The sequence below is a fragment of the Vanessa cardui genome, chromosome 22 (genome assembly GCF_905220365.1).
Source record: "Vanessa cardui chromosome 22, ilVanCard2.1, whole genome shotgun sequence".
NCBI classification, from domain to species: Eukaryota; Metazoa; Arthropoda; class Insecta; order Lepidoptera; family Nymphalidae; genus Vanessa; species Vanessa cardui.
Window position 1 is genome coordinate 11247141 of NC_061144.1, and position 26594 is coordinate 11273734.

The window sequence follows — 26594 nt, forward strand, 5'->3', positions numbered from 1 at the left end:
GCGGCATAAACTACGAGGTACCACCCTCGAATGAGCTGTAATCGACCTCAGTAAAAAACTTTGCAAAAGAGCTATTCGCATGCTATGTCGTACATCATATAACATCACATCATATACACAAAATTTGATTAAAGACAGAAAGAAATTCTGCCCCAAATCGCACCCTAACTGTAAGCCGTTTAGGAGTTCCGTCAATACATAGTATAAAACAAAGTCGCTTTCTCTGTCCCTATATCTTTAAATCTACGCAACGGATTTTGATGCGGTTTTTTTTAATAGATAGTGTAATTCAAGGTTTCAAGGGAAGGTTTGTGTATATAATAAATGAACAATATAGTAAAGAAACACTGACAATTTTAGAAGTTTGCAATGTGATGTCGTAAATAAACAAATTCTTTAGTATATTTAGTATCAGTATTGCACCCGTGAGAAGTCGGGGTGGGTCGCTAGTTGATTATAATATTCGATTATGACAATTACATGAACATAACCACGTTCCGGAAGGTGATTCAAATATCCAAGTAACCCATAAATAAAAGATTCGACCGAGGATTGCTAACGTGCTCCTCAGAATTGTTCCGTTCCCTCCCGTTCCCTTAATTTGTCATGGATCCTGTGCTCAGAACCTTACCAAACTTTCACCAAACTACCCTTAAAGTATATCCTTTATAATAAATAAATAAAGAATCATCAAAATTGGTTAACGTGATTTTGAGTTATTCACCTATTTGTCGCGCATATACATAATGCAAATTTAAGACTTATGTCGTTTTCATACGGATACTATCATCAGAAAAAAATAAAAAAAAATGGGACCCCACGGGAAGCACAATCTTTCAAACAAAAAAAAAAAAATTATCAAAATCGGTCCACCCAGTAAAAAGTTATGAGGTAACAAACATAATAAAAAAAAAAAAATACAGACGAATTGATAACCTCCTCCTTTTTGAAGTCGGTTGAAAATTGTAAAGTTTACGTCACAAATGAGTGATTTCAATCAATAAACGACTAAGTTAAACAATCCGTTCCCGAAATTTTAACATTAAATCCTGGATGGAATAAGTAACGAGTTATTATGTTTTCGGTGTTAGGAATTGTGTAGTATTGGTTTGGTTGGTTGGCCTTTGACGCCGGATGCTTTGTCAATGGATGAAAAGAATAAATAAATAGAGTGCATCTGTATTTGAGCTATAAATTGTGGAATTTAATGAATTTAATGATTGTATTCAAAATTGAGTTGTAAAAGAGAGGATAGGGTATCTTTTAAAAACATTTACATATTTAATTTACATCTAGCGCAGCAGACGAGTAACGTTATGTAAGAAAAAGACAAATCGTCACATTTAAAGCGCTTCAAACAGTCGGAGATAGAATCATCGGAGAATGTTAACACTTTATGTAATTCATTGGATAATAAGTGAGTTATGAGCGCTACTTAGCTCCAAGTATTACCAAAAACAAATGTGCTGTTACCGGATCTATATTGAGTAACATGTCTGAATGCGAGCTTTAAATGTAGATCTTACGCCTAATGGTAAGTCCGACGCGATTACCTAAACATCATGATCACGTAAACCGTGATTGATATTGGCATTTTTTTAAAAGTAAAGTATGCCGGTTTGCCTCACGTCTGTGGGAGTAATGACCTTTCTTGAAACTAATTCGTCAAATATCAAAAATATAGTATAGATTAGAGAATTTCCTTATAATGTAACGTATCTTTTCGTTGTTGAAATTCTATACTCACATTTATCGTAGTAGAAGTTCATCCAACATATATATATAATTATAACCAAAATAAGCACGTTAAGCTCAGTGTTGCATATCTGGATTTAAAGCCTATCATCGGGATTATTCTTCACGAGCTTTTGCTATGATAATGTCGTTAACTTTTTAATTTCATTTTATTGCATAAAACAAGTGCTTACATTGATAAATCTACGAACTATTCAATAAAATGTTACATACGTACATATAACGTTAGTACATCAGTAACCGATCTTTTTAAGGTACATTTATATAGCCATTAGAATGCTTTACGACAAATACTTACATACAATACAGTACAATACAATACGTCTTCGAAACTTACGAAACGTCTTTCATTACGAAAACAAGCACTTATGTTAACAATATTTTAAATTAGTATAATTTACTGTGTAATTTAAATATGATCGTAAAACTAAACTTACATACTATATTAACTAATGAAAGTTTATTTTGTAATACTTACTGAAACAACTACTTAACTAATAAACGTAAAACTTATACAAGATGCAGCACGATTCAGAGAAGGGTTCGGTGTAATAATTGTTATAGAAGTATTTCCGTTTCGCAGTTTCAACTCAATAGCTAGAATAGTGTGTATTTCATTCCTGTAACTATTATGATATCTGTATTATAATATTATGAATGGGAAAGTAATTCTGTATGTTTGTTACTCTTTTACGGGAAAACCACTGAACAGAAATATAATATTTTTTTTATTTAGGCTATAGGCCACCTAATGTTAAGTAGTCACCACCGCGCATAGACATTACAAATATTCACCATTCTTTACATCGCCAATGCGCCACCAACCTTGGGAACTCAGATTTCATGTTCCTGGTCCCTCTAGTTACTGTCACATTCACCCTTCAAACTCGAACACAAAAATACTAAGTACTGTTGTTTGGCGGTTGAATATCTGATGAGTGGGTGGTACCTACCCAGACGGGCTTGCACAAAGCAAGTAAATGTTGAAATATGATAAAAAAATTTGAACCCCTTTGTAGGACATAGGCTCCTTTCTTATGTTTAACACCTGACAAAGCCTTAGAACGCTCAGTACCATTAGTTCTCTAAATAAAGCTTCATTCAATTTATCTGTGATTCAAAGCCTAATTGATCCAACGAGGTGCCTTATAGCATGTAAAGAGACGAATCGTGAATCATCACTTTTTTAATTTGCAACAACGTAAATTTTTTTCCTCCAAAGAGTTTTTGTTACAAGTTTGATTAAAATCAACCTCAAGAACATGTTTTGAGTATCAGAAGTTTAATAAATCCGAAACTATTTTATATTTATAGTTGTAATTTTAGCCTCAAAATACGATTACTTGATATTAAATAAAGTACTGCTAGTCTTAGGTGTATATGTCATATTTATAGTCTTTATATCCTTAGTTCATTGAACTCTTTACAATAGGTATTTTTTTTTAATTAGCACATCATCCTTCTAATGATATGTACAGAACCTCTCATATATTCGAAACTATAAGAATTATCACCCATCTTACATCATCAATAGCACTTAAGTGGCCTGTGCCTGTATTTAAACTTACCGTTCAAAATGGAATATAACAATTTTAAACATCGCTGTATTGCGTTACACCATTTGATGAGTTGATAGTAAACCTGAATAGGCTTGCATAAAGTCGTACCACAAATTATTCGCAAGATAGACTTAATATACAGTTGACAATAGTTCAGTATATAGATTCTAATATAAGTATAATAAATTTACCATTCTCAAAATTTAAAAAGATTATTATGACTAAATTAATATACTATGCGAGTTTCTTGCCATTTCTTCTGGCTAGAAGCTGCTTTCCGAAACGGTGGTAGTATTTAATTGGTGACGATTCAAAAACGCTTCTTTGTGAAGTTTACTTGAATAAATTGATTTGATTTGATTTGAATAAAAGGAACCGTCATGTTACTAAACAGCAATGTATATAGTTCACGATAGGTATATGTCTTAATGTGTAAAATTGGAGTGTAACAAATTCGCCTACGTGACGACGTGTCGTTATCTCCCACAGCGATTAGCATGTGTATTCGTGCGAGTTGTGTTTAATTGAAACTATTTCAAATACCTTTTTAACACATTACTCATGTTTTGCTGAAACTATACCTGATATCGCCGGTTTCAAAACTTATTTATTTGATATTGTTTTTAATGAGTTATTTAAATTCGTATTCGTTCAATTATTGCAGTTTTATGATTCTACACAATCGATTGAGCTGTTCAAACACAACTGGTGTCTTTATGTTTTAAAACAAAAAAAAATTGAACTCAATTATTGATTTTCATTTTTGAGATACTTAGACATGTACCTACATGCTCGTTTATGTACCACCTCAATTAATTTTAACTATCAACTAAAAAAGAGTACCTTTTGTTGTCATGTTAGATAGAATAAATCTTAAATAAAGGCACAATACGGGGAAAGAACTAGTTGACTATACGTCAATGTCCACATCTACGGATAAATGTCATGTAAGTTAGGACATCAGACCCGTGAAGAGCGATGTGAAGAGGTCGGTGTCGCCGTAACAAATATTGACCTTTAATAAAGGCTTTCTCCAAATACACAACATCGCATCTGTTTTCGACGGACTAACCAAACAACTCACACATTTACCACTGACGCAGAATCACCACTAATAACAGTACTAACCGCCACTTACGGTACGCCAACTTGTATTTAGACTGTATTTAATGGTAAATTGTTTGTTGAACGATCGATTATTACGAGGTCAAAGTAAAAGATACATCTTACTAGTAGTCGCCCGCGGCTCACGTTTTAGAATCATTTGTTGGTTGTCCTTTCCTGGAGTTTGTTTTTGTTGTTCGTGTTTGCTTCATACCAAATTTCATGAGCTGTATGGTCGTGAAAGAGTCAGACAGACAGTTACATTCAAATTTTTAATATTAATGTAGATTTAATTTCTTTGGTATATTGGCTAGCTTATAAGATCACAGACACCAGTTGAGCCAATAAAAAATATTTGGGCTTCTCTATAGAAGAATATCCTCTAATAGTCTTTCGTGTTTCGAAAAGCATATATGGCTGTTGTTTCTGCTCCTGAACGCGTTTGATCGTGTTGAATCAGTCATGGAACGAGTCTCCTCCTTCCTTGATTGCCTTCGTGGCCAAAAAATAGCTATTAAAAGACAGGACAGTGCAACGTTACCGTAAATAATTTCTAAGGCTAAAAATGCCTTCTTTTTATAAAACCCTCCCATCTAATGGAAAATCTTTATTACAATATATATTATATACTGTATACTACTTTTGTAAATGTGAAAGTAACTCTGTCATTTGTTTGTCTACTGTACTTTCTCGGCAAATAACTACTAAACCAAACATGATAAAAATTTCGTCATGAAGGTTAAACTCCAAGAGATTCTTACACCCCTAAAACTTGCAATATCCATTCTATACAGATCTCTTCAGATGCATGTGCATTCAATCGCTATAGTTTCATTACTATAATAGGTGAGAGATCAAGGTAGACTTGTGACCTTTTAAAAGGCGCTAAGTGATAGTTTGTTTAGAGGTTATTTACTTATAGGAGCCGGTGTTAGCTAAACATATATAAGTATAAAAGACAGCTTGGAAATAAAAAGATTGACTGTAGATTTTTAAATTATAAAACACTAGTGCCTTGCCCCGGCTTCGCTCGTGATACTAAATATACTTAAGATTTTTTCTTGATTCTTTACTATATTGTACATGTATTATATACAAACCCCTGCCTCTCGAATTACTCTAAATCAATCAAAAAACCCGCATCAAAATCCGTTGAGTAATTTGAAAGATCTAAGCATACATAGGGACATAGGGACATACAGCGGTGAGCGACTTTGTTTACTATGTAATGATTATGTATTATTATATCCTAAAATATTGTCTTGGTTAATTATATTGAGCTTGAGCATAGATGTGGACAGATGTAGAGGTAGAGGACGACCAACTAAACGATGGATGGATTGTGTGAAAGACGATATGGTTAGAAAGAATGTTACTTGTGAGATGATGTCCGACAGAGAAGTATGGAAGGAGAAGACATGCTGCGCCGACCTCCAAATAATATTGGGATAACGGCAGGAGGATGATGATGATGGTTAATTATATTTGCAATTATTGTAAATAAGATTTAATTAAATTTGTTTTATACTGTTTAAAAACTTATTAAACGAACGTGAGGCTACATCACATCTGGTATTCGGCAGAGACGAAGTGATTAAATTTTCCACGCACGTCTACAGTTACGTGGTTTGATGGAAACGAAAGTAAATTCTAAATGTCTATGAAGTAACGGCTTTGGGGTAATTTCAATTCAATGTGACGTCACGTATTAAGTGCCGTGACGGATGCACGCTGTACGGTACTTATCTATTATTTATCTATTTTCATCTCATCTATTTCGACCAAAGATGGATTGTGTGAAAGACGATATGGTTAGAAAGCATACTTGTGAGATGACGACCGACAGAGGATTATGGAAGGAGAGATGCTGCACCGACCCCAAGTAAAATTGGGATAAGGGCAGAAAGATCATAAATAATAATAAATATTTGACAACATCACATACATTACTCTGATTGCAATGTAAGTTGCTAAAGCACTTGTGTGTTATGGAAAATCAGAAATAACAAAGGTACCACAAATGCTTTTTTTACATCGACTCGGCCGGAATCAAACGATCAAAAAGATCTCGATGTGGTGTACCCATGAAAACCGGTGTACTACGGAGGTCGTCAATTGATAATGATGATTTCATCTTATGTATTTATAAGAATCATCAGCGGATATTACAAGTAGGTACTCGCTGTGTTCCTTCGCTCACACCGGTACGTAGAACGAACATGCTTCAACGATATTAATTAAAAAGTATTTATTTAAATAATTCTTCATTAATTATTACAGAGACTACAGATACAAGGGTTTTTTGTGGTCTGCATATTGAAACTATAGCTCGTGAAGAAGTCGATTTTACTTTTAGAATTGAAAGGTTGATGATTGAATAAAATACAGCTCATTAAAGCCCATGATCATCGAATTCTGCTTTTCCTAAGATCCGAAAACAATCAGAACAATCTCACAATAGCCGAGTTAACCTACATAATTTCGTAGTATTGTGTCGATTACAAAAATTAAAAACCGTAGCAAACGAATCGCAAGCAGCAAATATAAAATTATATCTTTAGTTTCACTAGTTACATGTTCTTGTCTATGATATTAATTATTCTTTCTTCAATTCGTAATCGTGACTACTGTTATATGTGGCCAGTAATGTTATATAAAACCTACCTAACAGTATCGAAACGTATTATATAAAATAAATAAATAATAATATGTAATAACGTTGTAAATTAATTCAATTCCCTGTTGTGTGTAATACTACATTTAGTCCTAATGTATTACTGGCAATATTAAAGTAGATTATATATAAAGACAATTTCATAGCCTATATTTTTCATTTGTTATGAAGTTAAGAAATTAAACAAAACAATAAGTGTTGAAATAAGAATACAGACGCAATCCGTTGTCAGTTTGCGATATGTTTTCGACATCTAAATTTAATTAACAAAAAAAAAAACATAATGTATCTATTAGCAAAGTTTTGTTCGAATTAAGTAACACAGTAATAAAGACGCCTTAACGCTCTGCGTATTTCTGTGAGAAAATGTTGTGTGAATTGTTTTTTAATTTCTCATTACAATATTTTAATTACTGGCACAAATGGCAATGATAAGCGTCGAGCTATTTGCTCACTAGAGGACAGCAAGGCTTACGTTATACAGATATAAATACATTACGATTTCTACTCTATACTTAAGATTGATATTCTATTGATAGATATAAAATTTATACTTGATTATTAATGGTAAGACTGTACTGACCAAAAGTAGATTCAATCGTAGATATATTATTTGATTTAAAAATAAAACTTGTTTAAAATGAAGATTTTTATTCAATTAAGTAACAATCTACATGTGACGGAAGCTATTGTATGCTTCTAAAGCATTAGGTTTCAAATTAAAAAGTACCCGCTGCTACCACCAACTTATTTGTTCCACCGCCAAGCAGATATATTTGGTAAACTGTGGTTGTTTTGGTCAACCACTTAACCTTAAACCTCAAAATTAAAAGAGTTTTGGCCATGAGTTCACGTGGCTCCTTTGATTAATAAAATTTAATTTCATCCTCAAAATGCAGTTTCTTCGTCAAAAAGTATAAATATATTAAAATCCGCATACAATCTATAATATGATAAATAGTAAATTAAAAAAGACCTTTGCAAATACCGTTTATATCAACTAAAATACCTGGGAACTGAACTTTATTGTTCTTTAATAATTAGCAGATACTGCGCATTGTGATAACGATGAATGCCAGGATATAAAGCTGGCGACTTGAACGGATATTTGATAGTGTAATTGTATGTAATGTGTTGGCTATCTTAATTGCCTAGTGAGTCTATCTGCCTTATGGCTAATTACTAGTTTGTACGATTGCAGATCCTAAGGTTCCGGTTAGTGTTATTGCTTGTTTACAATTGTAATTAAAAAATCAAAGTTTATTTCTTGAAGTTATTGTATTTTCGTGGCTCAAAAAGCACATACTAAAATACTTCTCCTATCTCTTCTATTTCAGTCATGAAAACTTACCTCTGACAACATTGCTTAACTCTTTAAAGCTGAGTATACTATAATATACACTCGCCATAATAGTTTACATTAGACGTAATTGTTCGTATTTTGCTCTAAATCTATCTATCACAAGTTTTTTTCTTGACATCAACATGTTAAACAGTATATTATCAAGGGAACCTTCGTCTTATTTTTAAGTACCTTTATTTTACATACTTAATTGATGCGGTAAATTCCTATGCATCATCTCCGTCGTATTATATATCAGTGCGGGATAAGAGGTTGCAGTGGCGTAAATAGGGCTGTCCCACCGGCGCCCAGGCACAGGGCGTAGACTCTCGGGGGCGCAAGAATAGACAGACTGGACAGGACTTTTGTTTTTTCGTTTTGCCCTTGTTAAGATTCCGCTGAGCCCCTAGTACTCGATTCCAATACAAACGTACTTACATGCTAGTATCATTAAAAACATACACCGTGCTCATTTTTTTGGCAGCGTACGAGCGTATTTGTGTTAAGTGTTTATCGATAATGGGCAACGCATTTGCAGTAGTGAACCTGCGGTTAAGTTTTAGTGAGTGAGACAGTAAAATAGGCAAAGGGTCTGCCTAAATAGGGTGCAGTTATAGACAGAGTCGGATTTAAAGGTATGAAGGCCCCGGGGCCACAAAGCAGTGAGAGCCCTAGACAAACAAAAGCGTGAACACCCTAATAATTATTTTATTATAAATTAATTAGTTTTTTTTTATTTCAATCAGTAAGATATGATTTGTTTCGTATTTGTATCGGTAACTTTTACAATATTAAATAATATCATTATTATAATTTGACTTATATCTCAGTATTTGTTAACTTGCTGAAAACTGTGGCCCCCTCTCATGTGGAGGCCCCAGGGCAGTTGCCCCGGTTGCCCTCCCCTAAATACGGCCCTGGTTATAGAAGCTCGCACAGGGCGCAGAGAAGGCTATTTACGGCACTGAGAGGTTGTAGAGAACAGATCTGTGACATATTTATCGGTAACACCCTATCAAACAATTCAACGGCGTATTTCACTCAATACTGTAATATTTCGTTAACTAATTAAATGTTTACTTTCAATTGAGGGCGAATATTTTCCCTTCCATAACACAAGGTCGGTGAAACTAGCTCTCGGTCTATCGGAGCGTAGACGACTGATTCGTTCGTATGACTTTCATTTGAAATTGGCGTAAAATATCATCTTAGTACCTTTACGTAACTAATGATAGAGTTTCACTTTTCTTTGTAATTTTGTTGAAATTTATAGAGTTTCATATTCGGTATTTTTAAATAATTGAGTGAGTTTACTATCTATATCTATAAGAACCCATGTACTTCGAAACCGGTGAGAAATAAGGCATAGGACTAATAGAAATTACGTGCTTTCTGTGGACATTTTGGAAACTAATAATTTCTGGACTTAAGAGAAAATCCAATAACTATTAATTATTATTTCGACCCTCGACCAATGAGGTAGTTCATGGTATATAATTTAAACACAAGGAAATATATACATATTATTTTTAACCGACATAAAAAAAACACCGGCTCCAAATATAACAATAACTATAACTACGTTATATAATCGTAAATCGACTTTTAAGTAGTCTAATATTTTTCATTTCATTTTACCTAGGAGGACTCTAAAAACTATGTTGAATACGCAATTATTTTTATTACTTTTTTGTGCATATTTATTTGTTTTAAAATAGTGTTTTGTTTGAAGTCGGTTAATATATACCTAATATTTTTAAAATGACATACAATTTGCTGCATAAAGAATTTTAATTAGTTCACTGAAAATCTTTATCTATATGCAGGAGTGTTTGTATATAATATACATCTTATGTACTTAAACATAGAGACAATAATTCTTATTAATGTGGTGGTTAATATGTTGTTTCAGCGCTGTGCATGATTGGAGGCGTGGCGGTGTACCCCGCCGGCTGGAGTGAAACGGCCGTGCAGGAGACCTGCGGACCGACTGCAGACCAGTATAATATTGGTAATATTGTTAGAACTTTCGTATCGTAACTCGAGTCATTTTATTTCCATAAACACTATTTATTACATAACACAATAGAACAACAAAAACGTACTTCCCTTCTCAGATTTTACATGCTTGACTATATTTCGTTTTTCATAATAAGGTCTTAAATACATCATTAAAATCTCGCCAGTCGTGTATGGCCCTCATGAAAGACGCAATTTTAATCGATCTTATACCCTTTGAATTAATAGGTGTCACATGATTTAGAAAATTATATTCTTCCGAGCTTCCCTGTGGTTTTCTTTCGATATTTTCTTTATTTATTATTCCACTAATTTCTAAAGTTTGCCTCACACACATACATACTTCTATGTAGATTTAGATAAAATTTCATAATAATTTTATATCTAACCTAAACACCCTGCGAAATCCTGCATCCATCATCACACTTATTCAGAAAACGGCAGTTTTTAACAATTTTCGACACATACAACAATTCTTATCATCATAAGATTTATTCTACAAAGTCTATGATACACTTGGCTTAGGATCGTGTATCTGTTTTATTAACACACTAAGGGAAGTTATCTTTGTAGCCTAAGTTACTCTTTATTACATTAGATCTGCCAGTGAAAGTCCCGTCAAAATCAGTTAAACCGTTACGCAGAATAGCCGAAACAAATGGCTAGACCGACAAGCATTGTAAAAAAAAACGTTTTTTTCATATGCATTTAGTAAGAAGCAGTTATTTTAATAGTGCATACAAACAAACATTCCAATTTTACGATATGTATAGATAGTAAAGATTGAATGTCGATTTCCCAGGTCGCTGCCACGTCCGCTGGGCGTACCTGCTGGCCGTTATCGGATGCCTCGACGGCATCGTACTGGCGGCGCTCGCCTTCATCCTGGCGACGCGGCACGTCAAGTTGCAGCCAGACACCGCTTACCCCACTTCTTCTCTATATAAAGGTACGAGACTCACATTCAAGTTTGATTGCTCAATCGTGCCGATACACCTCTCGAAGAGGTAATATTCCGAATAGACTCAGGCGACCTATGCACGTCCTGAACGACACAGACGATAGCCTCACTATCGCAAACAAACCATTTGTAGGGAATAACACACTACACACCACACACCCACAGCGTTTCCGCCGGCGGAAACGAGGACCCAGTTATGCGACGTCTCGGAGGCGGCCGAGACGTCAGTAAATTCACTCAGTGTTAGAATCACTCCCCACCGATTTCGTTCTGAGCCGAGGTGCGATCTCATAGGAGACACCCTCAGGACGAACTTTAGTTTTAATTTAGAGCCCCGCGCTCAACCTCAGGGCAGGGGACATTAGTTCTCGCCCGAAAGACAGGTGACGCTGTGAAGGCCAGTAGGGCCAACAGCAATACACAACACACAAAAAAAAACATTCAAGTTCATTATTCTATACTCGGTAAACGAAATCACAACATACTCATATTTGACGCTGAGAATTGCACGGAACTACTAGAACTATAAAAAAAAACATAAAATAAAATCAACATATTCTTTATCCAAGCAGACTTTTACAAGCACTTTTAAATCGTCATTTAATAATTATATTAAGTGAAGCTACCACCGGTTCGGAAAGTAGACTCTCCCGAGAAGAACCGGCAAGAAACTCAGTAGTTAATCTTTTTCAACATTTAAAAACAGTCAGGTAAAAACAATTATATATGTATGTAATATATCCTTCCTAGAAGTCAACAAGTATTAATTCCAAACTTTTTTATCTTCTGTATCCTCTTGTATTGAATAACATGCCTTCTTTAACATATTTTTTATGTAAATTTATGAAACGGCGATAAAAAATTGAGATATGTATATTTTTTTTCTAGAAAAGCTTAATTATCATACTAGAATACAGAATAGCTGTATCGTAATAAGCCAAATATAATTATTTAATTAATCGGTTTTGCATATTTTTACACACTCGCTTTCGTCACTAAGGTGCGTGTCGCGTGTCGTGAGACAATCAGACTGGAAAATAGCCTCCCCTTAACCTAATTATCAAGTGTTATGTGATATTTTGTAATTCATAAGAAGTGTACTTATTTGCGTCATTTGCCAGAGGTCGACTAGGTCAGAATGAAAGATGAGACTTAAAGCTTTAAAAATTGATGGTTATTGAAATTTTTGAAGCAAAATATAGTTCTTATTTGAATGTAGTCCTAAACATCGAAATTATAAATAAAATCTCATTGTAATATTCGGCAAATCGGCATTCGTTCCGGTTGCAGTTTTGTTATTCCTGCCGTCAGGTAGATAAGTTGTTAATGCAAATGTTCTCGTTAGTACAGCCTCTCTCATTGGTAAAGGATCTCGTGTACATATTAAGTGGTCGTTATAATTTATACAACTTTGTATTTTTTTTTAAAGTTACTACTATTTTTTCGGTGTTTCTATTAGAGGATATATCATAGGTATTAGCTGAGTTATTAAAATTATGACGATAAAACACATATTATGATATTATTAAATAATATAATATATCTTTTACGACCCCTAGAACATATCACCAATTACAAACGCTAAAAAGATTTCGCGGTCGCGTAACTGACTGAACAATAAAACTTTGACCTTTCTCAATTAATTAATTACATCGGGCGAAGGCGGACAGGTCGCTAATACAAATCATACTTTGATAATACAATTGTAAAGGTTAGTTTTATTATCTATATCATTGTATATGCACTAGGAGTAAGGATAAGCTTATAACGCCAAGTTTCCGACTCCGCAAAGTCAATAAGTCTTTCTTGGGGCAAGATATACGTTTCTATAATAAAATTCCGCAGACATTTTTAACTTTGCCGTTTCGTAAATTCAAATCGTTTATAAAAAAATACATTGGTAAAAAAAGGCGTATTACTCGATACAAGATTTTGTAGATGATAAAAAAAGCGTGGAATTAATACCTGTTGAGTTCCACGCAGGATATATTAGTTTAAATAATTGTATTAACTAACATGACTTTGTATTTTTTAAATGTTGAAGAGGAGTAACTACTGAGTTTCTTAGGTATAAGTCAAAAGTGCTTGATCCCTATTATTCTTGCGAAAGTAACACTCTCGGTCAGTTACTATGTCACGGAAAGTGAACCAAATTAGATGTGAATAAGTAAGAAGCAAGCTGGAACTTCAAGTAACATTATATGTGTAATACCTGTTAAACGTGAGGGAAACCGCAGGCCGCAACTAGTAGCCTGTACATGTTACCCCTAGGTAAATATTATTCGGATCACTGATTGGCATGCAGGTGTTTACGTTCGAACCTGTCGGCTAAACTGGGTATCGCAGTTAGTGCCCGTGGGGCCTTCATTTCTATATAATTTGTAATACCAGCTGCTTATAGCAGATCACATACCTCAGCGTTATTTAATATAAGACCTTACGTGCTTTTTTCTCTAGTAGTATTTAGGTCGTTCTTTTTTAATATTTTAATATGAAATGTCAAATCAATTCAATTTTATTTATGTAAACTTTACAATGGTTTAAAATTTTGTATCGTCAATATTTAAACACTACCACCGTTTCGTAAAGCAGCCTCCAGCAAGAACGGCAATAAATTCATAGTTGCTCTTTTCAAATAGATTTACAATGGCGTTTTTTTACAATAGTTAGTGATGTGATGTAATTGAACATGAGCTTAAATGCAGGCAATTTTTCTAAAAAGTAAACTTTAAATGTGTTAAGAGTTTATTCTTGTTTCTTCTCATAAAGGTCCCACTAACTAAAAACTGACTTAACTAACGATTTTTTTTTAAAACAAGACATATAACGTCTTGCTTAAAACGAAAAGGATTGCAGTAGTTTCTATCCCTTTAATTTTATGCATAAATATTTTAACGTGACAAATTATATTTAAGACATATAGCAGTAAAGTTTATTTTTCTAATATGTTCCGTATTTTTGAACACTTAGAATGCTTGGATACCGTTGGCGAGATGTGACCATATTTATGGCGCTTTGACTGAGTTCTATATGACATTTTAAACGTCTCGACCTTTTGAGCTAGTATATTGTTGACAACAATACGGAAACTTTTATTTGTAATGATATTATTAAGTTTTTGGTTGTGTCTATTTATTTGAATATCCTGAGCAATGATGTTCTAGTAAACAGAAATGTCATTAAAAAGTGAAGACGTCCTAATTGAGACGTTTGCCTTTAGTCGTATTCGTTATAATACATCATAGTTATGTAGCAATACGTTTTGCGTAATTAAAACATCTAGTTATCCCTTTTACTCATTGTTTTTATCAAGCTATCCTTTTTACTTGAAACGAAATGTAAATAAACGGTCTCTTGCGTGGCACACTTTTTCTGTTATTTAGTATGGGTATAATATATCTATTTATTAGAATATCATTGACCCTGAGCGTCTAACTTGACTCTATTTATTTGACGCTGATTGTACAATAAAAAATATATATTTGAAATTTAAATAAATTGAACAATTGTTCTTATAAATAGACAATGCGTATTCGTATAGCGTTACTGTATTCGTAAACCAGGTGTTAAAGATAAATAAAGAACATTAGGATGCAAGGCGGTGCATTCACAGAAAAAGCGACGTAAGATTTGTGTCAAGACCGTCGTGTCTTGACCGCTAGTATTTGCATTATCGTGAGAGTTTTTTCCATTTTAAACTTTATTACCCCGCGATAAAATACAAAACAAAATAAAATAAAATTACCTCAGTATTTGGTGTCAAATACGATTACACCACAAAGGATCAGTTTACGCGCATTATTTTTGTTATCCTTTAGTTTTTCCATGAGAATATAATATTATGAAGTGAATTATTTTATAAAAACCGCTATGCTGGAAAGAATAAAGTCTGTTTTACAATACATTCATTTTTGTTTCCGTGTGAGAAAAATTCGTTCAAATATTTGCCTACAGATGGCACTTTAACTAGAGTTCTTAAAATGAACATGAAAATAAAATAATTATTTTGCTACATATAACATAAATTAATTATATATTTGTTCTATACATGGTTGCCACTTTAATCGTAATCGATGTAATGAAGATTAAAAGAATATCGGAGAATCCAATCTATTCTGTATATTATAGTAAGGCTTTTGTTTTATAATCTGAGGTATAAAAGAGCTTAGGTATACAAATACCAATTCGACAGCTGTGAAAAATTGCCTCTATACAACCCTAAGCATATGAGAGAAAATAAAATCAGAATATACTTTTGAGGCGTCATTCAATATAATTATAGGTATAGATTTGTTGAATTTTCGGTTGCTTTTTTTTTGTTTTTTTGTTTTTATGGAATAGGTTGGCGGACGAGCATATGGGCCACCTGATCGTAAGTGGTCACCATCACTCATAGACAATGCTGTAAGAAATATTAACTATTCCTTACATCGTCAATGTGCCACCAACCTTGGGAACTAAGATGTTATGTCCATTGTGCCTGTAGTTACACTGGCTCACTCACCCTTCAAACCGGAACACAACAATACTGAGTACTGTTATTTGGCGGTAGAATAAGATTAGCTTAGGCAAAAACCAATCGGCATCATGTTTAAGTATAACAGATAAGTAATAGGTTTCGTATATTTCCAGGCGAAGTGAACAATGCGTACGTGACTGACGCGACGTCGGTGTCAGGCTCGCGCAAGTCGCTGGCGTTGCAGCCCGTACTACTCATGCACCCGCACGCGCCGCTCGACGCCGACGCTTACTCGCACTACTCCGGCCGCACGGCGCGCTCCAAGCACGGCCTCTACGCCAACACCATGCACAACTACCAGCTCTAACCGCTAGGTGGCGCTGATCGACGCTACACCACGTAGTTCAACGCGCGGCTACTAGATGGCGCTACTGACCACTCGAATTAGGTGGCGCTGATCGACCCAACACCTCCACGCAGTTCAACGCGCGACTACTAGATGGCGCTACTGACCACTCAAAGACGTGTAATCTACGATTAATAATATACGTTAACAATCATCTAACTGTATTTTTAAGACATTTGTTCTTAGTACCTTAAAGTAAATAATATTTAAATTGTAATATATTACTATGTAATGTAAATAGATTATTGATTTTCTTAATAAAATAGGAGTATTTAGTTGTTTAAGATAAGATAGAACTACAAATGTACAACGACGTTACTTGTGCCTTGAATTTATTAAATTTTGATAGAAAATATTTAATAAAGTACAGTTTATATTACTGGAGTTTCCTTATTTCACTGATTCCTATTATTTTATTGAATATATTGTATATAGCGTATTAAGTTCATAGATGTTAGGAATATAGGAAATAATGAGAACACTGATTCAAGATATCAAATTTTATTCAATTTCCAAATGGACGTTTCAGTGTATCCATGGTTTTCCTCCCGAGTTTCTTTCGGTAGATCGTATTTAGCTAGTAGCGTCATGTGGCTTCGTCTGCTTTTCGTCAGCCCGTGACGACCTGGATCCCCAATCAGTATCTAAAACCATTTAAATTCATCATTCCATTTAAAACCAATTGGGATAGTTTGCGATTGATTAAATAGAGATAGATCAGCAAGTGTGTAACAAAGTGTTCGCCATCGAAAATTATCTTGGAAACTAAGATGCTATCTTCCTTTTCCCGTAGTCACACTCGCTTATTACTGACCGGAAAACTTTAAAATAAATGATGAATGTCTACCTTACCGGCCCCATAAGCTGGTAGAGCAACCTAAGCTACAAAGTAAGTCGAGCAAAGACCAATCCTTTAGACTTCAATAAACATCACGACATGAAATACTTAAGACAGTTTGACTTAAATTCGAGTATAACTGTGCAAGTAATTTTTTTTTAAAAAAGAAAAGAAAACAAATTGCATCTGCAATTTATAAACAAATTAAAAATAATAATTTTTATTATTTATAAGGCCTTGTGGCCCGTGAATGTTTTGTAAAAATTTGATAAATATATTAAACTTACAAGAAATAGCGTCTCAAATGCAACTTCAGACATCACACGAAAATTCGTGTAAAGTCAGTTTCCTATTTAGGTTGTTTGCAGTTTTCTGTATCTTTTAACAGTTTTCAATAGCATTCTTCTTTTTTTTTTTATGGAATATTACTGATTAACACTAATTTTGCGTAGATATATTGGGCTTCTAAGGTTAATATCATGACTGCGGCCCGCCTCTGGTTTATTTTGCCACCTTGTGGCCCTTGCCTAACGAAAGGTTGCCGACCGCTGCTTTAGACGTTTAACTAAGCATGAGTTACAACAGTAAGAACACTTCAAATATTTATACTTTACTAAGTGAACGCGATACGACAGCCCTAAAACAAAGAAGTCACTTGGGAACTAACCCGCCCTTCGCCCAGTACGATTGCTGTCTAGACGGTTTGGATCTCTGTGAGCTCTGTGACACAAGTGCTAACGATTACAAGATTAATGAACAAAACACCAATGAAATACTTTTTTACGAAATTACGAACAGGTGGAAGATTTTTTTATTTAAAAGATGGTAATATCAATGAAGGAAAATAGTCTTACCGTCTTATTGTCTTTCGATAATTTATTTAACCAAATAAACAGCGAGTTTCCAAATTCCTCGTCGTAAAACATGTCTCCGATCAGAATTACATCGAAGTCCTTACAACTGGATCCGATGAAGTTACTTGTATCTGTGTCTAGGTGAACATTATTCATTTCTGCATTTAATTTTGTAGCGATTACTGCATCTGTAAAATATATTTAAAAAAAAAGATTTTTATAAATTTTTTACTTTGTATTTATAAATTGTTAATAAATAATTTTAAATCACCATTATAAGATTTATATTTAAGTAATATTAAAGTTATTAATTGCGGGATATTAATCATGTTTTTTATTTTTGTTCGGTGGAGCTCGATATTTCGACATTGTCTACGAATGTCTTGTTCACGAGACATAGACGATAAAAAACATGGTAAATATCCCGAAATTAATAACTATAATAATAAAAATAACCATGTTAATTTAAAGTCATATATTTAGTAATATGGTCCAATTTAATATTTGCTATAAATCAATTGGCATCTGAATAGCAATTTCGACAAGATACATCAACAGGGGATGTAGCTCAGTGGTAGAGCGTTCGCTTTGCATGTGAAAGGCCCCGGGTTCGATCCCCGGCATCTCCAACCTTTTGTTTTTTTTTCTCATTTTATTTACACAATTTTACCGTTATATCTTTATTATTATAAGATTTTTTTTTATTTATAAAAATGGTCTTAGTTTCAAATATTTTAATTTCATTTCAAAACTACGTATTAACAATGCCTTACGTTATGGTACGTTTACGTTATTTCTGTGTAAGATTTTGCATATTTTATTACGTTTCCTTTAGCACATATGTACATCTATGTAGTATATACAATGTTTTAAGGTAGAAGGGTAACTTTGTAATTTGTAATTGAATTTGAGAAAATAACTCGCCGTTGTGTCTCATTTATTTTGGAAGTTGATAAGTATACTTCTAAGACTCACAAGTGTCAATGTCATTCGCGAGGACTCGTTTCGCTTTGACCCTGGCTGCGGCGATGGCGCCCGCGCCGCACCCACAGCCGACGTCTAAGACCCGACGGCCGGTGACCGCAGCTGGGTTATCTAAGATGTATCTGTATGTAAACGATAAGATATATAATAATGTTTCAAAAAAATGACTTGGTTACTTTACTTGGGGGTAGGGCTTTGTGCAAGCCCGTCTGGGTAGGTACCACCCACTCATCAGTTATTCTACCGCCAAATAACAGTACTAAGTATTGTTGTGTTCCGGTTTGAAGGGTAAGTGAGCCAGTGTAACTACAGACACAAAGGACATAGCATCTTAGTTCCCAAGGTTGGTGGCGCATTAACGATGTAAGGAAGAGTTAATATTTCTTACAGCGTCATTGTCTGTGGGTGATGGTGACCACTTACCATCAGGTGGCCCTGCAGCATATGCTCGTCCGCCAACTTATACTATAAAAAAAATGAAATATAATTTGTTCAAGTACGCTTTTGCAAGCACTCTTGAATCGTCATTTAACTTTCTTTAGTGAAGCTACCACCGGTACGGAAAATACTATGTAAGTCTTTTCACCCGACTTCAAAAAGGAGGAGGTTATCAATTCGACTGTATTTTCGAACATATAATATACAAAGTTATGTTAGTTAAATATGTATATAGGTAAAATATCCTACCTAAAAGTCAACAAGTATTAGCCCCACGCTTTATGATTATTAATACGATCTTGAACTGAATTATATATTTTTTTACCAAATCAATCTATGAATCTCTTTATTATAATGGATCTTTTATACTTAATTAAAAAGTGCTATAATATAAGCATAACAAAGACTTGATAATATAAGTACATCGTTTAAACTAGACGCAAACTTAATAAACTAGACTTGATGTTTTTTGCTTATTTTTGTTGAATACACCTTTTACAGAAGGCAATATACAATTTATAAAACAGGTACGCGGCCTCGCTTTCAAAAGATTAAAACCACATGTTTTGGATCTGTTAATCTCATTGGACTCTTAAAAAAATTAATTAAATCGATATTAATATTATAAATATGAAAGTAAATCAGTCTGTCACGACCAAACCGCTGAACCGAATTTGATGAAATTCGGTATGAAGCAAAATCCACGCGTACTGGTTCGCGATGACACAGCTTAATTGTGACATCTATCCCAACGCGCACAAAGAAATTTGGCAACTCTTTTCTTTGTCGCACCGCCAAGAAATGGAACTCTCTACCAGCACACGTGTCCTCTTATAACCTGGGTGCCTTCAAACGAGGAGTGAAGAAGGATCTTGCGGGCTGTCATGGCGAAGGCGGCTAGTTCAGCTCATTCTTGCTGCGTACTAGTTGTCTTCGCGTTTGGACTCCACATCCACTTACCATCAGATGGAGTGGAGTCATAATAATATGCCTACCCGGTTACTATAAAAAATAAAATGAAAGGCTAACGAATCCGCGGGCGAATACTCGTATCTTATAAAGAACGGAAAAATATCACAGATGTTTATTTCGTATCTTATATGCAAAAAAATCTGTAATTAAATCTTGTTAATTAAATTTGACGCACGTACCGGTGGAAATTTTACTTGTTGGTTCAATTTAGATGTCAATTTTTATGGTAACAATGACCTAAAATTACCGCCAATAAAAGTTTTATACAATTGTAAATAAGTATAATATCATATTCTGTTGAAGAACCTTAATCCTTATATTGTACATGAATTAATATTATGTCCATTTAATCTGAATATTAAGTATTATAATATTGCGACATATTCCACTTAGTAATGTTCGACGTGGCATTTTTGACGTGGAGGTACAGTAACCATAAAATCGTTTCAAACACAGGACAAGTGATTTTTAATGTATACAAATTTATGACGAACTTACAGTTATAAAGTTTACAAACGAAAATCTGGAATAGCATTTATTAAATTATTATTAAATATTTCTTACAGCGCCCATGTCTGTGGGCTTATGTGAACATTTACTATCAAATTGTGGTTTTCCTCCAACCCATTAATAAAACATTAAAATGCCCAATTGTTTGCATTAATATATTTATTTTACGTTATCTGAATTGAGGGGTGAGGCGTTTGATTAGAAGGGCCAGCATAAAGCTACCTGGTTGTGTTCATAGGCCTTACGAAAGAGGAAATAAACTGCTAATAGTTTACTTCCCCGTTGGGTTTAAATATGTATACATTATAAATAATAATAATTATTATCAATAATATATAATAACCCTGATCAAAACAATATTTCCTAGTAAGAACCTTTGTACTTTACTATAAATTCAGTAAAAAAGTATCGTTTTTGCCGTATTTCAGAGACAAAAATGCAAATAAAATAATAGAGTTATTCTGTTATACGAAACTCGCAGCAGAAAAGGATCTTGGAATGTCAAAATTGATATGCGACATTGACCATAAGCCTTATAACGTCTAAGTGAGACACGGGTTTCAACATTTCGAGAGTGTCATACGAAACTAGTTATTAAATAGCCCTGCAGGCAACTTGAGGGAAATTTAATAACAAATATATAATACGTGCAGAAACGTCACTCAAAATTTGACCTTGAAATGTTTGCCTCGCACAGTACGTAGATTGGCTTCGACCGGCCCCACACTCATAAACGCACAAACATACTATAGAATGTTTGACAACATTCACTGTTATGCAATAATTAGACAATACAAACCGCTATGTCCCTGCGTTTTAAATCTGCAATATCTTACCGAAAATATTAATTTAAATTCTATGCTGTAAAAGGCCATTATTTTCTATATTAAGTGCATAATGTATTTGTGGTACCTATTTAGATAGAAGAAGGACCCTTTTAAGGTGTACAATACTGTAGTACATAATTATGATCTATTTTTAGGGTTGTCTTTACCTTATTGGAGGCCCTGGGCTTTTGAGGATATCACTTTTTTTAGATATCTAGTTACTGTTATATTACTACCTTTGTAGGTTTTGGATGTATTGGAAAAGTCAGAATCTATGCAGATATTTTTATTTCATCTGGGGCCCTGGGCACTTTCCCAAAGTGCCCACTGGGAAAGAGGACTCTGTCTTCTAGGTTTTAGATCGTTAAACAACTATGGGCATACTTGAATTATAACTTTAAACAAATTGAATTAATAATATAAGACGTAACAATTTCCACATTTGCATCACAATCGGCGTCACAGCGCGACACGTGGAATGTTCAACGTGGCGCTGCAATCGAGATAATGCGTAACGCGACGCTGTAAACTTGGAACGAGAGCTTAATCCTTTGATTAAAATATGTCATTATACTAAGTTACTTGGTAATCCGGGGCGTTACGCAACTTGGGTGAAAGGAGTCCTGAAATCAAAATCAAAATGTACTTTATTCAAGTGGGCTTCTTCAAGCACTTTTGAATCGTCATATAACAATTAAGTGAAGCTGAGCTGCGTTGTATTAAAAAAACGTTGATATACATATACTTAAAATTTTGAAAATGACTGACTGCTTCCGTTAGGTCTATCGGGGCAAAATTATACACAGGATTTTTTTTATAGGTAAGGATTAAGAGATTGTTCAATATGTATCTGATGAGGGGTACATGTCCGATGTAGCTAATATACAACAACAATAACAACAGCCTGTAAATTCCCACTGCTGGGCTAAAGGCCTCCTCTCCCTTGGAGAAGGTTTGGAACATATTCCACCACGCTGTTCCAATGCGAGTTGGTGGAATACACATGTGGCAGAATTTCTATGAAATTTGTCACATGCAGGTTTCCTCACGATGTTTTCCTTCACCGCCGAGTACGAGATGAATTATAAAGACAAATTAAGCACATGAATCAGGTTTGAACCCGCAATCATCGGTTAAGATCGACCCTCGTTCTAACCACTGGGCCATCTCGACTCCTAATATGAAAATATGAAAATCTGTTATTAGGCTTCTGTTAAACTTGAGATGAAAATTTGTTGAAGTTCGTCATTTTTTAAGACAAGATATAAGGTAAGGTACTCCATCTTTACTTCATTACCTTTAAGTTAACGTATAAGAAAACATATTATTTAAATAATTATTAAAATAGATATTTGCTGTTATAAAAATTGACGAGTGAATTTTAAAGCGCGTGTGAAATGAAAACTTAGTGCAGAATTAAGTTGCTCGCTGAATTGTTAATGAAATTTCAGGATAGAACGTGTGGTAATATACAATTCCTAACCTTATATTCTTGTTTTAGAATTTTTGTTCTATGTCAGTAGCTATTTATAAATATACTTCATATTCTATTTTAAAACGAATATTTTATACCAGTAGCTTTAAATTTAATTGAATCATCAAAAGTGCCTCCTTAAATCAAGTATTTTGATTTTTACGAATGTTAAATTTGTGCGTAATTTTTTTTTGTATTTGCGATTTCTACAATTATAAACAATTGCTTCGGTTAATATTTACGTGTTCTAGCCACTGACTGATCTAGTTTGAAACATTATAATCACTGTAGAGCTACCACTGGTTTCGAAGTATATGATTATATCTACAACAACCATCAATAAACTTACTAGTTAATCTTTACATCAATCTTTTATACTTATATTAATATATTTTGTATATAAATCAAAGAGCACTAACCCTGTACTTGAATTATTGTGAAGTTCAAATATATTCTGTTTGTATCGTAATTTTTCTTATAAATTTAATAGTTATATTAATACTACAGTCTACCAACATCTTTTAGATTGAAGAACAATATAAAATTATTGTTTTTACCCCTATGTAATTTGAAAATCTCGGCTCCTCTCTAATATAATATGAGCCTATTATTATAAATAATATAAACCTTTCCTTCAAATCACTTTTGTTTATTGACGATTAAGTTTAAAAGAAAAGCGTAAAGACGGCGAAAAGCTAATTTGTTTTGCACTAATGTAATCATTTAACTTCATAATAAATAAAATATACTTCCAAAGTGACTAACCACGTAGGTTAGTCACTTTGATATATATTCGCTTAGACACGAGCGCGACCCTAAAACGGTTTACTTAACTATGTACGTAATACGTGTATGTGTCTCGTGGAAAGTCGGAAAACTTCGGGACCGATCTACGAGGTGAGTCACACTCGGTCACAATTCTCGGAAACGCTCTCCTCACCCTAACACTCGAAACAAACGACTATCCGTATTCACTACTTCGTCTGCAGGATTTCGCGGACTTGTTTTGATGACGTCATATAATCTTTATTTATCTCTGAGGATACAGTTTATTGACCTCGCTAGACAGCTCAGAATTAGTCAAATATAATAATAATAACACGAGTCAATTTCTTTTTGTAGTAATCTTAATCAAAATCGCAGTTTAAAATTTTAAAGTAACGCAACTGTGATTTATAAATTTAATTTTTGATTTTAATAGAGTAAAAAAAAATTTAAATATGCATATGCAGCTTGTCGTTGCACGATTATATATGTATAAACCTATGACATAAGCTCCACTGCCCAGCCGTGGGTCACTTAAAGTGGCTAGGCGTTTCACTGATTGGCTAATCTAACCAGTTCACTGCGACGTATATATTTCTCAATGAATGGACAATCTAACGCAAATAATACCAACTAAATCAGACTATGGCGCCAATATTATTTGAAATTATTTCCTTTTATTTTGATGTGATATTGTAAATGCTAGTTGTCCTAATGAAAATAAAATCAAAATATTCTTCCGCTTCGAAACATACACACCAATGTTTCATGACAAACAAGAGGTTTCATGACTTAATTTTTTTTACTAATTCTGTTTTTAATTTTATTACCATAGTTGTATTGTTTTAATTTCATTTATTTTCTTAGTGAAATAGTTTAAATAGACGTGTTAGAGGATGGATGTATTTTGTCTGTTTAATAGATAAATAACATAAAATGTTATTTACATGTTACATGATTTAAATTTGTTTAATTATTCATCAATTTATTAGGTATTGATTGTTATTTATAAAAACACCTGATTGTATTTACATAATTGTGTGTTGCTCATACGAATATGCTTCGGAATGTAATCTAGCTCGAAATTGTGCAAGTTCGTAATTTTAACTGTATTACGTATTCTGACTGTATTAAGTTTGTGTACCTATGAATAAAAAAATAGTAATATATACTTCATATATGTATCGAGAAATGTCTATTTCCTGAAACGTCTCATTTATTTAAGGACTAGCGACCCGCCCCGGCTTCGCACGGGTGCAATACCGATACTAAATATACTATACAATTTATTTATTTGCGACATCAAGGTACAAACTTCTGAAATGATCAGTGTTTCTTTACTATATTGTCTATGTATTATAAAAATAAAATCCGTTGCTTAGTTTTAAAGAGATAAGCATACAAAGGGACATAGGGACATAGAAAGCGACTTTATTTTTTACTATGTCGTGATTTCATTTTAATTTGCGATATCCACTCACTGTTTTTAAATTTGCGAAACCACTTCCGCTCCACAGTGTATGTGGACTCCATGTACAATTCGAGTCAGTGATAGGACCTGAGCTGACACTGAGCGGGTATTTAATTTTAGTTCACAACCTACTCTCATAAGCATACGAAACGACACCCCACACACATCGAATTAGGGAACCTGCAAGGAGTGAAAGTAAACAATTATCAATTAATTAACTTACTGAATTAATTGATTACTTTTTGTTATTAACCAAACGACCCAATATTTATCACAATCGCATCGACATCTAAACACTTTTTCAACAGGGATAGAACTGCAGGTTCTATCAAAGGGGATTATCATTATTTTCACAAAAATCGTAACACTGCGTTTTTGTAACTGTGGCAGACGGTACAGATCCATCTAGGTAAATTAAACGGAAACTTCGAAAAAATTTAAACCGTTGCGCTTTGGGTTTAATATATTTTGAATGGAATGTCCGATTTAAGTAATTCAAAAATATATTAATAGGTATTGAAACAAACTTGAATATAATATTACTTATTACCGTAAGGATAAATACCATATTGGGGCATTTTATTTTTAATTTTGTTTGATTGATTGATGTGGTGATGCGATTCTTTAGATTGACATAACTTTTTTATTTATTAACCGATTGAAACAAAACAAAGACTAAATGTTAACTCCAGCATACCGCAAGGCAATAGTGAAAACGTCATTCAATTAGGTTAAGCCGTTTTTGAGATTAGCGCGAACAAACGTACAGACAAACAGACATACAGACATACAGACAAACAGACAAAAATTCTAAAAACCATTGTTTTCGGTTCTATTGTATATATAAAATTCCCCTAATAAAGTTTTTCATATTTATCTTCCATGTACAGACACCGACCTCTTACAATTATATTATATGTATTGATTTACATGGAATTAAATATAAATATAATTTTTTTTAATATGAGACAACATCACATATATTGCTCTGAACCCAATGTAAATAGCTGAAGCACTTGTGTTATGGAAAATCAGAAGTAACGAAGGTACCACAAACACCCGACCCGAGACAACATAGAAAACTAATTATAATCTACATCGAATCGGCCGGGAATCGAACCCGGGACCTCGGCGTGTCGTACCCAAGAAAACCGGTGTACACACCACTCGACCACGGAGGTC

The 26594-nt window shown here is 33.8% G+C and overlaps 2 protein-coding genes and 1 non-coding gene across 3 annotated transcripts in view; 2 read left to right on the forward strand and 1 right to left on the reverse strand.

Moving 5' to 3' along the window:
* The window catches only part of LOC124539409 (LHFPL tetraspan subfamily member 3 protein), a 34202-nt gene extending 17544 nt beyond the window's left edge, over nt 1-16658 (forward strand). The window contains exons 2-4 of the mRNA XM_047116801.1: nt 10347-10445; nt 11256-11402; nt 16047-16658. Coding sequence (XP_046972757.1) covers nt 10347-10445; nt 11256-11402; nt 16047-16240 — 440 coding nt within the window. The 3' untranslated portion in view covers nt 16241-16658. The remainder of the gene's footprint in view (nt 1-10346; nt 10446-11255; nt 11403-16046) is intronic.
* A 109-nt stretch (nt 16659-16767) lies between these two features.
* Nucleotides 16768-26594, reverse strand: part of LOC124539368 (electron transfer flavoprotein beta subunit lysine methyltransferase-like) — a 39938-nt gene continuing 30111 nt past the window's right edge. The window contains exons 3-5 of the mRNA XM_047116739.1: nt 18947-19077; nt 17972-18159; nt 16768-16923 (exon numbers count right to left, since the gene is read on the reverse strand). Coding sequence (XP_046972695.1) covers nt 16774-16923; nt 17972-18159; nt 18947-19077 — 469 coding nt within the window. The 3' untranslated portion in view covers nt 16768-16773. The remainder of the gene's footprint in view (nt 16924-17971; nt 18160-18946; nt 19078-26594) is intronic.
* On the forward strand, nt 18529-18600 carry Trnaa-ugc. The gene has a single exon. It is a non-coding gene; the product is annotated as a tRNA-Ala (tRNA).